General features: G+C 56.2%; 2 protein-coding genes across 3 annotated transcripts in view; one reads left to right on the top strand and one right to left on the bottom strand.

The window, feature by feature from the left end:
- PAK6 (p21 (RAC1) activated kinase 6) overlaps positions 1–4,274 on the top strand; it is a 35,416-nt gene extending 31,142 nt beyond the window's left edge. For both annotated transcript variants that reach the window (XM_084775282.1, XM_084775283.1), the window contains exons 7-11: positions 30–163; positions 492–618; positions 706–831; positions 1,407–1,541; positions 2,601–4,274. In XM_084775282.1, the coding sequence (XP_084631408.1) occupies positions 30–163; positions 492–618; positions 706–831; positions 1,407–1,541; positions 2,601–2,768 (690 nt within the window). In that variant the 3' untranslated portion in view covers positions 2,769–4,274. The remainder of the gene's footprint in view (positions 1–29; positions 164–491; positions 619–705; positions 832–1,406; positions 1,542–2,600) is intronic.
- Positions 4,275–4,422: 148 nt separating this feature from the next.
- On the bottom strand, positions 4,423–10,086 carry ANKRD63 (ankyrin repeat domain 63). Its single transcript, XM_084775284.1, has one exon. It carries the CDS (start codon positions 9,387–9,389, stop codon positions 8,223–8,225), a length of 1,167 nt encoding a protein of 388 aa, XP_084631410.1. The 5' UTR covers positions 9,390–10,086; the 3' UTR covers positions 4,423–8,222.
- Positions 10,087–14,856: the final 4,770 nt, after the last annotated feature.

The following is a 14,856-nucleotide window of genomic DNA, read 5'->3' as shown; positions in this document are numbered from 1 at the left end:
CGGGCACTCAGGCCTATCTCTACCCTCAGGTGGTGATCATGCGTGACTACCAGCACCTCAACGTAGTAGAGATGTACAAGAGTTACTTGGTAGGCGAGGAGCTGTGGGTGCTGATGGAGTTCCTGCAGGGCGGGGCCCTCACAGACATCATCTCCCAAGTCAGGTGGGCTGCTGAAAGGGCTGGGCGGAGGGAAGACCACCCCGCCCCTTCCTTGGCACAGGGACCAGCTGCCTCAGGCTAAGAACACTAATCCTCTTAGACTCTTTCCTATCTGGGGTGACTGAGACTCCGTGGTCTTAGAAAATGGGCAAGAAAATGAGTCATCCCCCTACCCGCCCCCCCTGCCAACCCCTACTCCCGCCGGGGGTTACAGCCTGCTTGAGTACGATGCCTGGGAGTTGTGGGCCCTTTTGCCTGGGACTCCTCTCTACCCTACCCAGCCACCCTGCTAACACGGCTCTCCCACGGGTGGCCTGCCTCCCCTGTGCAGGCTAAATGAGGAGCAGATCGCTACTGTGTGTGAAGCCGTGCTTCAGGCCTTGGCTTACCTGCACGCCCAGGGTGTCATACACCGGGACATCAAGAGTGATTCCATCCTGTTGACTCTGGATGGCAGGGTACGTCCTCCCCCTTCCGTGCCTCAGCCGCCCACTCCATCCTCTCTAGCACCTCTTGGTCTCTAACTACCTCCTCTTGGACTCCAGGTGAAGCTCTCAGACTTCGGGTTCTGTGCTCAGATCAGCAAAGATGTCCCCAAGAGAAAGTCCCTGGTAGGAACGCCATACTGGATGGCTCCTGAAGTGATCTCCAGAGCCCTGTATGCTACCGAGGTAACCATTCCCTCAGCCTCCCCCAGAGGCATCGGAAGCACACAGCTCCTCTGCCTTGTCCCTGTGAAGTGACCTCACCACTAATAACCCCAGTTCTGAGGTCTCCACTTAATCAGTACCTGCCCCCCTGCCTCCTTTTTGAGACAAGGTCTCTCTGTGTAGCTCTCGATTTCCTGGGACTCACTATGTAGACCAGACTGGCCTTGAACTCAGATGCACGCCCGCCTCGCCTTCCAAATGCTGGGATTAAAAGCATGTGCCACGACGCCCAGACCTGCATCCTCCCCCTTTCGATGGAGTCACTCTCATCTGGACTTCACTGTGGAGAAGGCCCTGCCACACTCTCTTCTCTTCAGCTCAAGGGCACAGTGGCATATGGCCCATGTTCTCCACGAGGGATGGCTTCTAGGGTCACTGGTCACTCAGACAAAAAAGGGGCTGACCATAGATCAGCTGACAGGGGAGGAAGGAGGCAGACTCACTAAGGAGGCCTGGAAGGAGACAGGAAGCTCCAGCCAACACTCTGCCACCAAGAGCCAGTCCCCTGCAGTAGACTCAGGGCCGTTCTCTTGCAGGTGGACATCTGGTCTCTGGGCATCATGGTGATTGAGATGGTGGACGGAGAACCTCCTTACTTCAGCGACTCCCCAGTGCAAGCCATGAAGAGGCTCCGGGACAGCCCCCCACCCAAGCTAAAGAACTCTTACAAGGTCAGTTATTGTGTGAGGTGGGAACTCCCCCATGGAAACAGAAGGGTATATGTTTTTGGTCTTTTTTTTTTTTCCTCCCCATATAAAACCCACGGTGGGTGCATAGCCACATTTATGTACAAATTCCCATATTCACTCCACCAAATACCCACCTGCAGCAGGAGAGTCACTTCTCAGCAGGCTCTTGACAGGAACTCACCGATACCTAGGAGGAGGAGAAAGAGCGAGGGCCCCAGGACTCCCAGCTGTCTCCCAAGGAGTAATCCAGAGTATAACTCCTTCCACCTCACTCGCCAGGGTCCCCATAGCACCACGTTGCCATCACACAAATGGGCTTGCCCTCTTGTATGACGCATCCTGACCATAGCTGAGCCACTGCCTGCCCCCTAGAACCAGTATATATGCTTATTATCCATAACTCTCTCCTGCCAAATCCACCCCTGACCCCCACCCCCCACCCCCCACCCCCCACCCCCCGCAGATTGGCACAGGACAGCTGAATGGTACTGCCACCTGGTGGCCAAAGCCAAAAATTGTCCTAGTGGACGGAAGCACAGATTCTAATTGGCTCCAAGACAGCTTGGTCCTTGGAGACTGCCCTGCTAAGCCTGAGTGGAACAGGTCTGGTAGAGCACCCATAAGTGGACTGCCCCGAGGAGGCAGCCTTCTCTTGCATCCTAAGGCAGCCTCATAGGTCTTGAACTGGATCCCTGATGCCAGTTCCACGCCCCTTTCACAGAGCTGCAGAGCCTGAAAGCCAAGCACTCCCCCTCCCCCCCCCCCCCCCCCCGCCAGAAGCAGGTAGGGGTAATGGGCCATGTATAGAACCCACCTCCCCAGACATCCTCACTCCGTTGCTCTGCAGCTCTCATGACAGGTGAACCGCCTTCTTTCCCTACCTCATAATCCAACAATCTGAGCCCCCCCCCCAGGAACCAGGAAGTAAGAAACCAGAGAAAATGAGGTATAAAACAGTGGGGGGCCCCAGCACTCAAGCCACAGGGAAGTGACCTTGATTGAATTTCCAGCTCACTGCTCTGCTCTGCTCTGGCTCCACAGGTCTCCCCAGTGCTGCGAGACTTCCTGGAACGGATGCTGGTACGGGAACCCCAAGAGAGAGCCACGGCCCAGGAGCTCCTGGATCACCCCTTTCTGCTGCAGACGGGGCTGCCCGAGTGTCTGGTGCCTCTGATACAGCTCTACCGCAAGCAGACCTCCACCTGCTGAGCCCAGCCCAGGGTGCGCCTGCCACCTGTGCCAACAGGCAAAGGACACTGGGCAGCCAGTCCACTGGCAGGGCCTGCCTGCCTTGTTCTCTCAGTAATCTCTCCAAAGATTGAATGTGAAATGCCACCCCTTCCTCCCTCTTGCCCTTTCGCTCACTGGGCCAGGCCGGACCTGCCCCCCACGTCAGCATCACTCCCCAGAGTCCCAGCTGCCTTTGGGATGACAGTGACGACCCCCCCCACCCCCTTTGCAGGTTTGGCCCCTTGTTATTTGCACAGGGATGTTTCTAAGAAATGTGGAGAGTGGTGCTCCTGGCCACCAGCCAGCAAAGCTGACAGGCTGCTGCAGAGTTTTAAAGGCAGTATCCACTAGTGTCCTGGGCCACCAAGAGGGCGCACGCCTCATCTTCACACGGATGTTTGCTATTCTCGGCTATAGCTGCAAACCCTGGAGTCCCAGAGGGCCACGGGGAAGGGTTTCGTGGCCTGAATCCTTCTCCTCCCTTGGTCTGACTTCTGGAAGCCCGACTTGCACCTGTTTCCTGTCTGTCCCTGGCACTGCCTCTCCCTAGAAAGCCTCCACAGAACTGTGAATTGCCTGTGTGTAGGGCCATGGGAGTGAGCGGCAAGGGGAGGGGAGAGAGAGAGAGAGAGAGAGAGAGAGAGAGAGAGAGAGAGAGAGAGAGAGAGAGAGGCTTCATTTTCCAGGATGGAGAGAACATATTCTCATTCTCTCTCTCTCTCTCTCTCTCTCTCTCTCTCTCTCTCTCTCTCTCTCTGTGTGTGTGTGTGTGTGTGTGTGTGTGTGTGTAAAGTCCTCCAATTGCCCAGGCCCTTCCAGTCACCCGCAGAGAGCCTCAGAAAAGCTCCCCCCCCCATCCTCTTTTCTACCAAGCTCCACTCTGTGAAAGGACCTGTTTTTTTGGGCCTGCTTTCTGCCTCTCAAGGTCTCATGTTATTACCTAAACAGTGAAGGGGTGTGTCGTGTCGAGTCTAAGCCGTGCTGGGGAGCCCTCGAAGTGTCTGAGTTTCTCACATACTGAGAAACTTACAGGAATCGTGAGGGAATAAGCTCTGTTTTATCTGTCAGCAACTTCTCAGCAGCCAGATCATCAGGGACCTCTCCTCTTCAGAACCCTGGGCTGGGACAGAAGGGTGAACCACCTCCTGGGGGGAGGGGGCCCTCATGCCAAGGGGTTCCTTTTGTGAACCTGCTGCCCCAGTTGTCCCTGCAGATTCCAACTTGCCCCGATTTCCCTCCCTTCCCACCTTCCTGGCTGTTGTGAGACAGGGAATGCCAAGGAAGAACCCCCAGTGTCTGGACCCTATCCAGATAACATTTTTAGATTCCTCTGATCCCTGATGACTTGCATTAGGGCAAAGAAATTGCAAGGTCTTTTTTTTTTTTTTAAAGGATCAGAGTTTTAAAAACAAAAGCATCTTCCCTAGAGATTTTTTGTGAGTTGTTTGCACTTGTGCCTGTTTTAAATTAAACTGAATGTTCGGACCTCTGGGTTTTCTGTTATCTGGGACTGGAGCTAGGCTTACTTGGAGCTGGACCTTTGGAGCGGGTGCTTGGTGGGCTCCTCCCGTGTCACCTGAGTTCACACAACACCCAGCAAGGAGGAGGCAAGGAGTGAAAGGCCCAGGGGGTGGAAGTGAAGAATTAAGAGGGCTCTGGCCAGGGCTGAGCCTACCCAGCAGCCTCAGGGGCTCTGGCCAGGGCTGAGCCTACCCAGCAGCCTCAGGGGCTCTGGCAACCTGTGGCTACAGAAGCTGGCTGCTTTCAACTTTGGTTTCTCCCTTTTGCCTGGTCCTCAGGCTGCCCATAGAAAGTTCCTTGAAGCTTCTACCTGAGTGAAAGCAAACCCTGTTCATTTCTTCAGACTGAGTCAGTTTCAAAATGTCAAAAGGGCAGGGGAAATGGCCAGAAACTTGGGCTTTAGCCCTGGGGGTGGGAGACAGCTAAGTTTGCCTTTTAACTTTTACTCTGACCGTGATCTCAACCTTCCCTTTCCGAGCTCGACACCCAATGCACTGCACTGCTCACTGAAACCGCATAACTAGGAGCAAGGAGCTATACCCGGATGGACCCCAGCCTGGGTCCCAGCAGGTCATCGAGAGGTGGCCCCTGTGACTCTCTAGCTGTAGAATGGCCAGGGCCAATGCTGACGAAGGTAGGGAGTGCTCCAAATCGAGCTTGTGCTTCCATCTTTTCAAAGGAAGCCAAGAGGCAGGAGGGAGCAGGAAGACAAAGAGAGGCCAGTTCTCCAAATGGAAGAACACTGGGTTTATTAGCTGCTCTTACTCCCATAGTCCTTTTCACCACCTGTATCCAGACGTATGTGCCAATGCCCTTCAGCCTTCCACTCCAACTAGCATTGAGTGCCAGCGGCCAGGTGACTCTTGACAATGACGACAAGAATATGAAAGGCAGAATACACAGTAACGTCTTTTCTACCAAGGGAGGGGACAAGGTGGGGTCGCAGCTTCAGTACCCTGAGGGCTGACAGGAAGTCCGGGGAGAGTGACATGGTGTGCTGGAGTTCTGCACAGAGCTTGCTAAGGAGTCTCTGCAGCCAGCAAGGCAGTCCTCGGCCCACAGTTCAGTTCAGAAGGGAAAGATCTGCTGCAGTGTTCCAGAAACATCACTTTCATCCACCCATCTTCCAGCCACTCCACAGACCACAGACAGGAGTGCTTGTTTACCCGACAGAGACTCGCCAAGGTGACATTCCCACAGAACACATACACATCAATGGCACTGAAAAAGATGACAGCACCCCTGACACAATGTGCGAGCCAAATTTCACGGTGCTCATAAGCCAAAATATTTGTATTCATACACCATTAAAAACGTCATTAAAAATCCAACAGTTGAAAATGGAATGTGAACGGGGAAGGGTCAGAAAATGCAGTTTTCACTTGGAGCATCCCAGGCCTGAACCTCCTCTGGATTTTTAGACACTATGGTATTGTTTGTCTGCCACTCCAGGGATTGAGGAGAGGCAGGTGTGTGTGTGTGCGCGGGAGGGCGGGGATTGAGGGGTGGTGGTGTCTGTGTGTCTGGGTCGGGTGAGGTGGCGGAGAGACCACAGAATGGAAAGCAACAGTCATAAGATAACAACACACATGGTCAGGTGAAGGCTCAGAAGCTATAGAGGTTGGCAGCTCCAGCTGTTCTAAAGATAGCAGGATCTTCCAACAAAAGCCTTAGCTTGCAAAACGGCTTGGGGTTCTTGGTGAAAGGGCTCTTGGTGGGGTTTCTGGGCCCTTACTATATCCAGTGCGGACTTTCCTTGTTCACTGTTCCTCACTTCATTGAAGCGAAGTGGCTTCAAGTATCCGGATTTAATATTCTACAAGAGGAACACGCCTCGTGGGCACAATGCACACGGCGAGAAGTTACACAACCACGATCTCTGATCTCCGATTAAAACCCAGTCTGAGAGCCCAAGGAACAACGAGGAGAGCGCAAAGCGGCCACCAGGGGGCAGCAAGGATCACAGTCCACCGCGTGAGCTGGCGCGCCGCCGCCTCGGACGCTAGCGAGGCAAGGAACTGGGGAGGTGTCTGGCCCCTGCAAAAGTTGGTTCTTAACTTCCGGCCCTTCAACCGCAGCCCCAGTTTCTGAGCGCCAACATTCTCTCTCTGGAAAGTTCCCTCAGAGCTACTAGTAAGAAACCTTTCCACAAAGACAATAAGTCAACGTCTTAAAAAGACTTTATCGCAGGCAGGTGACGGGCTACAATGCTCACCCTTCGGGGTTCACAAACAGAAACCCGAGGTACTGTCACAGCCAAAAAAACTTGCATTGCCTCGAAGCAGGAGTTTTTACCACACGCTGCTGGTACAGCTCTCCCACCAGGAGCTGGTACTGACATTGGGTCATAAAGCATGCGACCTGTCAAACCCCTTTCTTCGCCCCCTCTCAAGGCAGTACAGTGTTGGAGGGCAGGGGCGGAGAGGGAGAGGACAAAAGACTTGTCGGGGAGGGGGCCTAACTGCCTCTCTATAGTTGCCTCTGACTCACTAATCTGCCCAGTAATAAAAGCTGGTAACTGGGCTGGGCCTGCATCCTACACGGTGGGGCACAGGCAGGGGTCCTTGGTCTCAGATCTAGCATCCGTCATCTGCCCTGCCCTCCATTAACAGCCCAGCAAGAAGCCAGAGACGTTTAGCAGCCCCCTCCTAGGCTCTCTCCCGAGTTTGATGTAATTTAGACCCGGACCTGCGGTTCGTGTGGGCTCCCGACTCCCGCGCCCGCCGCCGTTTAACGTTGCAAACACTCCAGTCAATTATCCCCCTCGCCGAGGTGCTATTTAAAGAGACATTGTCAAGTTCTTAAGCCTCGGATCAGACCCTGCTGCTTTCTGCTTCATACACAAAGGCTCAAAACACGAGTTCTTTTGAGGGTTGGAAGAAATACAATTAAGCAACCCCTTCCTAACTGTTCTACCCTCCTGGAGCACCCACGTGCAGAGTGGGGGAGCTGGAAGGAGGAGGTGGAGCGCTATGTCCTTTCCATTTCAGGCCTCTGGGAGTAAGTTGGAAATGCAAGCAAGGCTGGGCCAGGATGAGCGAAGCATTGGACCTCCAAGATGAGATTCAAATGCAATCACGCTGGGGGTCACGCTGGCCCAGGAGCCAAGATTTGGTAGGGGTTTGGGGGAGCAGTGACTCTATAATATCTATGAGATTGAATCCTGGGTCTTACTGAGACAGAGTCAGAGGAAGTTTATTCCCCCAGAAGGGACAACTGGTAAACAACACCTAAAGGAGGTTACTAAGTCGCCCCCCCCCCCCGCCCATCCCGCATTCTCAGTGCTTTGGAGGAATTTCTGCCTCGGAAAACCTTAACCACTAGATTCCTTCACAATCAGCCCTCCTGTCCAAAAAGCTTATGGGGTCACGGCATTCCTCCTTTTCCCCAACACTTAGAGGGGAGGGAGACTTTGGGAGTTTGTCAAACTATTGTGGTCAGCATCGGTAGGCACAATGCGGCTGGGCCTTTGTTCTTCAAAAGCAGCTCTACTGTTACCTGGTTGCCAAGGTGACTGGAGAGTTAGAAATAGGCAGGGGATCTTGCAGGAACTAAGCAGAACCTAGACAGCTGAGCCTCAGGGCCGGGGCTGGGGCCGAGGGGTTCACTTTTCTGGCTAGAAAGCCGGAAGCCTACAGAAGTAGCCTTTCTCACCTCTTCCTACACGTCCCCGTCAGACAAGAAAATCAGGTTGGAGGAAGGTGAGAGCTCTACACAGGAAATAACCAAAGAGCACAGAAAGATGGGGTCTGTTTCTCACATCTCATGGAGGACTGGAGGGGGTCTTCCTTTAGCATTAGGGACAACGCGGGGGGAGGGGGGACAGCAAATTGCGGAGAAAGGAAAGACTTGGAGGAAAGGGAGATGTGTCAGTGATTAGACAGAGTGGACTTTGCAGGACCTTCGTGCCTCTTACCGCTGAGCCTGCAGTACCACAGCCTCTGTGCCCGCCTGCCAAGGCTTTGGCCCAGGCACGGAGAAAGGCAGAGCGTTGTTCTCCAATTCTGGACCACTCTCGGGCCCTGAACCCTCCCCAACCAGGCTGGGGATGTCTGGGGCTGTTGAACGTCGGCGCAAACCCAGGCGGCCAGAGCCCGGGCCACCCTCGGGATGAGGACTAAGGCCAATAGGAGCTTGCACTAAGGTTGGTGGCGCTCCCTCCAGCACCTCGTGGGAGCGCCACCGCCCACTCCCCGAAGACTGGGGTGAGTTTGGTCTGGCCATCAGAGCTCCGGCCCTAAGGCGTGCTGTCTCCTCCTCCGTCATGGTACCCAGCGCTAGGCTCATGCTCCGGCCCAGCTCTGGCCTCTCGCTCCCTTGTGCCCTATGACGGCCCGAGCCCTTGCCAACAGAGGCAAGCTCACCTCCGTGGCCATGGCCGTGACCGTGACCGTGGCCGCCGGCAGCTCGCGCAAACCGTGCCAAAAGAGGCCGCGGTAGACGACGGGGGCTGGGTCGTCGACGCTCTGGGCTGGGCGCCGGAGCAGGGCGGCCAGGGGGACTGTCAGAGTTGGAACCCCGGGCAGCTGCCGCTGCGGCTGCCCGACCCCAAGGCCCGGTGAGGGCCTGAACACAGGTCCCGTGACCGCGGGAAGCAGCCAGCTGCAACGCGGTGAGGCCCGCGCGGTTGGTGCGGTCAAGGCGCAAGCCCAGGCGGCGGAAGGAGCGCACCAGGAACTCCAGCACCGCCCCGTGACCGCACGCCGCCGCCCACATCACCGGGCTGTTGCCCGCCGAGTCTGTAGCCTCTGGATCGCCGCTGAACTGCACCAGCAGCTGCACGGCGTCCAGGTGGCCTCGCTCGCAGGCCAGGCTGAGTGCAGTGCGGCCGCGCTCGTCCCGCAGGTTTACGGCCGCACCTTGCTCCAGCAGCAGTCGCACGAAGCGCGAGCGCATCGCTGGGTCCGGCAGCCCCACGGCCACCATAAGGGGCGTACGGCCCTGCTCTGCGCGGCAGTCGATGATGCTGCGATCCAGCGCGTCCAGCACGAAGCGGGCCAAGTGGACTTTGCCCGCCTGCATGGCCTCAAGGAAGGTGCGCGTACCCGCTCGGGGGCACAGGTCCTTGGGCTTGAGCATGGCTCAGGCGGACGCGCCCGGAAAGTCCGACAGCTCCACACGGGGGCGCCCCTGTACCCTCACCCCACGGGGCTACAGCCCGGGCCCGGACACCGGTACCGCTCTTTTCCGCGGGGCGCGTAGGTGGATGCAATCCAGGGTCCTGTAGTCCCCGCTCTGGTCTCCCTTAAGGCTCCCGCTGCCTCGCCGCTTCCCGGGCGTCTCGCGCTTCCTCCCTTGGCTTCCCGCCTGGAGGTGTGGGCTGCTTGCTACTCCCGACTCCCGCTCAAGCTCGGCCTCCTCAACTCTCGTGCCCCTTTTTTTTTCTGTACCCGGCGCCCCTTGGTCCCTCGTGGCTTGGAGCAGCGCCACTCACCGGTCCCCGGGAAGCCCCGGCTCCCCTGCTGAGCGGGTGGCTCCCGCCTGGAGCGCCTGCCTCCTGCCTTGGCGGGGAGCGCCGCTCCTCCAGATCCCGGAGCCTCTCCCTGCCTCCTCCTCTCTTGCGGGGGCCGGGATGCTTGCTTTTTTACTTGGGGGGGCTCAGCGGCTCGTGAGGTGCCCGACGCCTAGATACCTGACTTTATAGCTTCGGGGGTCTCCATGGCAATGGCCGCCCTGGAAGCAGGCTGAGCCTTCAGAGCAGAGACGGACAGGGCGAGGGAGACCGCCCCTGACCCCCACCCCTTCGTGGGCCACGAAGTTGGGGAGCGGCTCCTCCTCCGCGCTCCCCTGGGAATGCGGCGGCGGTTGCGGGGCGGGGGCGGGGGCTGCTCGCCGGGGGCCACATGCACCCAGCGGGGCCAATCCTAAAGTTGCAGCCTTCTTTCCCCGCCCCCCGCCTCCGCCGGAGTCGGTAGCTTTGGCTGCTTAGAAACTGGCGGGAGCTCCTGCCATCGGCTCTAGGCTAAAGGGACTGAGACTCCACGAGGACAGAACTGGACATGGCACGAGCTTGAGGTGGCGCAAGAGACAGAGGAGGAATAATTTGGGGTATGAGGCATATGTGCTCCGGACTGAGGGCGCTCAGTCTGGCTGATAACTGTCATCTAAAGTGTTGCGAGTCACAGTCAAATAGACTGTGCCTCCCGCACAGCGCTCACTCTGCAGGGCGGGGGTGCGTTCTCCAATCTCAGACGTCTCCAAACCTGACAGACCCCCGCGTGCCAGTTCCACGGTCGCTGTGGATCAAACTGACTAGACACCGGCCTCTGTTACCCAGGGCGGATGCCTTAAGACCTGAAAGTGTGCAGGCATTAGGATGCCCTGTGGGTGCTACCTCCTAGCCCCTCCAGGACAAACTAGAGCTACGGCCTAGGAAAGGACAAAAGACACAAGCAAGAATTCCCCCACAGAGCTGGGTTCACGTGAGCATAAAACAATCTCTAGGCCACCGGGCTCTAGGCCTGCTGACCCCTAAAGAACGGGGAGAGCCTGCATTCCATTTTTCATTCAGATGTGTGGAAAAGCCGTTGGATGGTCTCTCCCTTTGGGCACCCGGGTCCTTGGCCGCGGGGAGGAGTAATACGGAAGGCTCGGTGAGACAAGTTACAATGAGCGCCTCACAAGCCCCCGGGTTCAGAGGGCATGAGGACAGTTGGCATGGAATTTATTTGGAGAGTAAGTGAAAGGCTAGGGATTTTGGGCAGCTGGTAGAGTATTTGTCCAATATACACACAACCATTGGTTCGAGTCCCAGCAATAAACCAGGTGTAGTGCTGCACATCTACAGCCCCCAGCACTTGGGAGACGAAAGGGTCAGAAGTCCAAGACCATCCTCAGCTCTACAGTGAGCTCGAATCAGCTACTGAATTTATAAGAGGCCATGAGCCCGCTGCTGTGTCTCCAGCAACGGGAAACAGAGATCACAAACTGGATTCTGAATGAACAAGATTTGCCTTCTCAGTCAGGAAGACAAAACCAAGATGTAAGGGGTGGGGGTGAAGGGCTGCACCCAAGGACCGCTAACCACAAAATTCAGGCAGCCATGGGAAGGGGAGGGATCTGGGGTCTTCTGAAGGCAGCAACCAACCCGGTCCTTCAAGGATAAGTGACATTGGCTGCTAAGAAACAAGGAAGATCATCCAGACAGAGGGGCTACAGGGGCAAAGGCACCTGTCAGGAACAATGTTGAGGGCTGTGTTCAGGGGTCCTATGTGGTAAGAGACAGGAAACTCTGTGGGGGAATTGACAGATGCTCAGCCTGGGCAGAGCAAGGGACCCCTGGAGCACAGGTTTTCTGGAAAAAGGATAAAAGAAAGGCCCGGGAGCCTCCATGTCTCCTGAAACCCCCAGGCTCCAGGATGACCACCGTGATTTGGGCTAACCCCTACAACAGGTATTCATACGCTCCTTTTGTCCTGTGGGGCGCATGCGCAGAGTACACACTCTGCAAAGTGAGCCCCCGTGCATCTCTCCGCAGGAGAGTTTGGTCTTAGCCTGTGTCACCCCAGTGTCACTAGCAGTGTCACCCCGGGCCTGCGCATTCCCATCTTTTAAGAAGAATCAAAGACTGGCCGCTCAGCCTGCTCTGCACAGGATCAGGGAGCCAGTGTCAGAGAAAGCAGCACACCATTATTTAGACTGGTGGCCCTCAAAGTCTGTCCCACCTAGGAACATGTAACCCTCTCCACTCCCAGGAAGGGGACAGAGATGCCCTCCCTCTTCACTCAACAAAAGAAAGGCCTTTGTCCCTGTGGACTCTGTTTTCCCTGTTTGCATCACCAGCGAAAATATTTCCCTCTGTCTGTCTTGGGATCAGGGGAAGGTTAAACTGTACCTCCAGGAGAAGAACAGCAGTAAAAAGCCAGACAAGGGCATAGGCCAAGCCCTTCCTCCCAAGAGCCTCCCTGAACCCACACAGCTTTGCCTATGCTCCTGCTGCTGTGGTGGAGGGGGAAAATTTGTGTGTGGGGGGGGGGTAGGGGGGGATGACTAGTCAAGACTTCTTGTGAGCCTCACTGTGGCCTCTTCCCAGAGGAGCAGTGATCCCAGATCTCAGGCCCTAGAGCCATTGCTCAGCCTTTCTTCCCTGGGTTCACTATGTTCTGAACAGAAAAGAAACAGCAAAGCTGAAGAGAGAGAGAGAGAGAGAGACTTCACTGTGGAGCACAGAGGCACCAACAGCCGGATTTAGAAGCTGTCGCTTTGGGAGCTGAAGGCTGACAAGAGAAGGAGCTATGGAGGCAGGGGGCAGGCAGGCACTTCACCCCCCTCCCCTCCCCTCCCCTCCCACCTGCCCAGCTTCTCCCCCTGCAGGCCCCAGGCTGGCAAAAGGGCTTCCCCTCCCAGAGGTGCCTCAGTTTGCAAGTCTGTCTGTCTGTAACTGCCCCTGCCCGCCCCCTCCTTTTCTCCTTAAGTGTCACCAGCCCCCTCACCCTGTCACATTGCACTAGCTAGCTCCTCAGGGTTGAGCCTAGTGGCACGTGCCTGGGAGCTGCAGAGAGCTGGGAGGGGTGCAGAGGGGGGTGCAGGGGGGTGTGAGTCAGCAGAGGATCTGGTACTGAGTCAGTGATGAGACTGCTAAAGGGTGAGGACCCTTCTCCATGCCAAAGGCAAATGGAAATCATGAGTGAAAAGGGAACCTGGCCCTGGCCCTGGCCCTGGCCCTGGCCCTGGCCCTGGCCCTATGGCACAACAGGGCTGGAACCCAGGTGTCTATTACCTGTCTAGTGCCCAGTACCCAAGAGACAGCATCAACTCTTCCTCTGTACTTCCCCAATGGCCAGAGATTAATTTATCTCCAGGGCCTAGAACCTGCCCTTTGGGCATCAGACTGAAAGCAGGCAGATGGGTATCCAGACTGCTTGAGAAGCCATTCGGAGGCCCCTCCTGGAGGCAGAGTTGCACCCCCTTGTCATTCATGGGCTGCTCAGCTCCCCTCCTGCCTGGCAGGAGGGGAACTGAAGGCAGCTTCTCCTTGCCCTGGGGGTTCATGGGTATTGACTGTGGCTATTGCCCAGTGGCTTGTGCTGGCTCCAACTAAGGCCCATGTAAGGCTCAGTAAGTTCCCCAGGAGGTGAGAGGGAAGAGGGAATAGGACTTCTGGTGATGACAAAAGCCAGGCTTTAGTCATATGAATGAACAGGGCTTACCCTGTGGCCAGGGACAGGTAGCGACCCCCTGAGGTCAGGCCCTGGGAGGGACGGGGAAGGCGTCCCTGTTCATTTTCCAAAGGCACAGGTGTTCACAGTTAATGGCATCTGTTGTAACTCTCATAAGAAAACAACCTCTTCCCAGAATCGCCCCATTTGGGATTTGGGACCGAGCTGTAGGTGTGGTGAATGCTGCCCACAAGCCCTGCCTCCAGCAAGGTAGGGGTGAGGGTAGGGGTGGGGGTCAAGTCCCTGAGCATGCGGTCACTCTAGGTCTTCCTAAAGAGGTTCAGACAACCAAAAGGTTTGGGGTTACCAAGAGGCTGGGATGCACTTTCATACTGGGATCTTCTACTCCAGCCCTGGTCGGGGGGGAGACAAGGAAGGGCCACATCTGTGTGTGTGTGTGTGTGTGTGTGTGTGTGTGTGTGTGTGTGTGTGTAAGGAATGACATCATCTTTTAACGGCACTGGCATTAGGGCCAGCAGATGGAGAAGCCACTCCTGTTCAAGGCCAGAGGCAAGGCATTTTACAGGGCCCCAGAAGGGCCCTCACCCTTTGTGAAGTTCCCAGGGGACCGAGTCCCACACTCCCCATTCACGCCGCTGTTGCATTTTGGAGGCATTCCACTTCCCGGCTGTCTTTTCCTAACCGGAGAACAAAGGCCGGCCTAAGGCAGGAGGTTCCGGCTTGAGGTTCTTTGGTAGGCCGTAGGAAAGAGGAAAATAAATAAACTACATAAATTCAGGAAAGAAAATGACAACGAACCCCTCAAGGGATCCACCTGACAGTGGTGGCCTGCCTGGTAGGAAGTGCCAGACCCAGACTCAGAAAAAAAGGGCGAACCAGGTTCAGAGTAGGAGAGAGAGAGAGCAGCTGAGAAGCTCCAGTCTCTTCTCACCACCAGGAATAGTCCCCCAACATTTGATGGGGGGGGAGGGGTTAGTACAGCCAAGGAAGCTTTCCCACACAGCCACCTATCCCCACGTGCAGGAGGTAAGGGCAGGGGCCTTTGCTGCCGGTCCGGAAATAGCCATCCCCAGAGAGCTCCGAGGCAATGCCAGGCTCTGCCTTAAAGAGTTGGCAGCACTCTGTACTCATGGCAGGCCTGAGAGATGGCCTGGAAGACTGTGTTAGGTACCACATCAAGGTAGGAGGACTTGGCTTTGGTTCTGCTGGAGCCACACCAATGAGAGCCAAGCTTCCAAGAAAGGAAACTGAGCTCCGAGCGGAAGGCCGCTAGTTAGTTGTACACCGGGAAAGGCAGAGGGGAGACCATAGCCCAATTTCCTCTCTCTTGGTCCAGACACCTTTACCTTCAGTGAGTACAAGCCACTCACTATAGGTGAGATGGACAGAAGAGGCCAGCTTAGAAAAGACTCAGGTTCCAGGTGAGC

The sequence above is a fragment of the Acomys minous genome (assembly GCF_964271855.1).
Source record: "Acomys minous genome assembly, chromosome: 3".
NCBI lineage: Eukaryota > Metazoa > Chordata > Mammalia > Rodentia > Muridae > Acomys > Acomys minous.
This window is presented reverse-complemented; position numbering and strand designations above follow the sequence as displayed.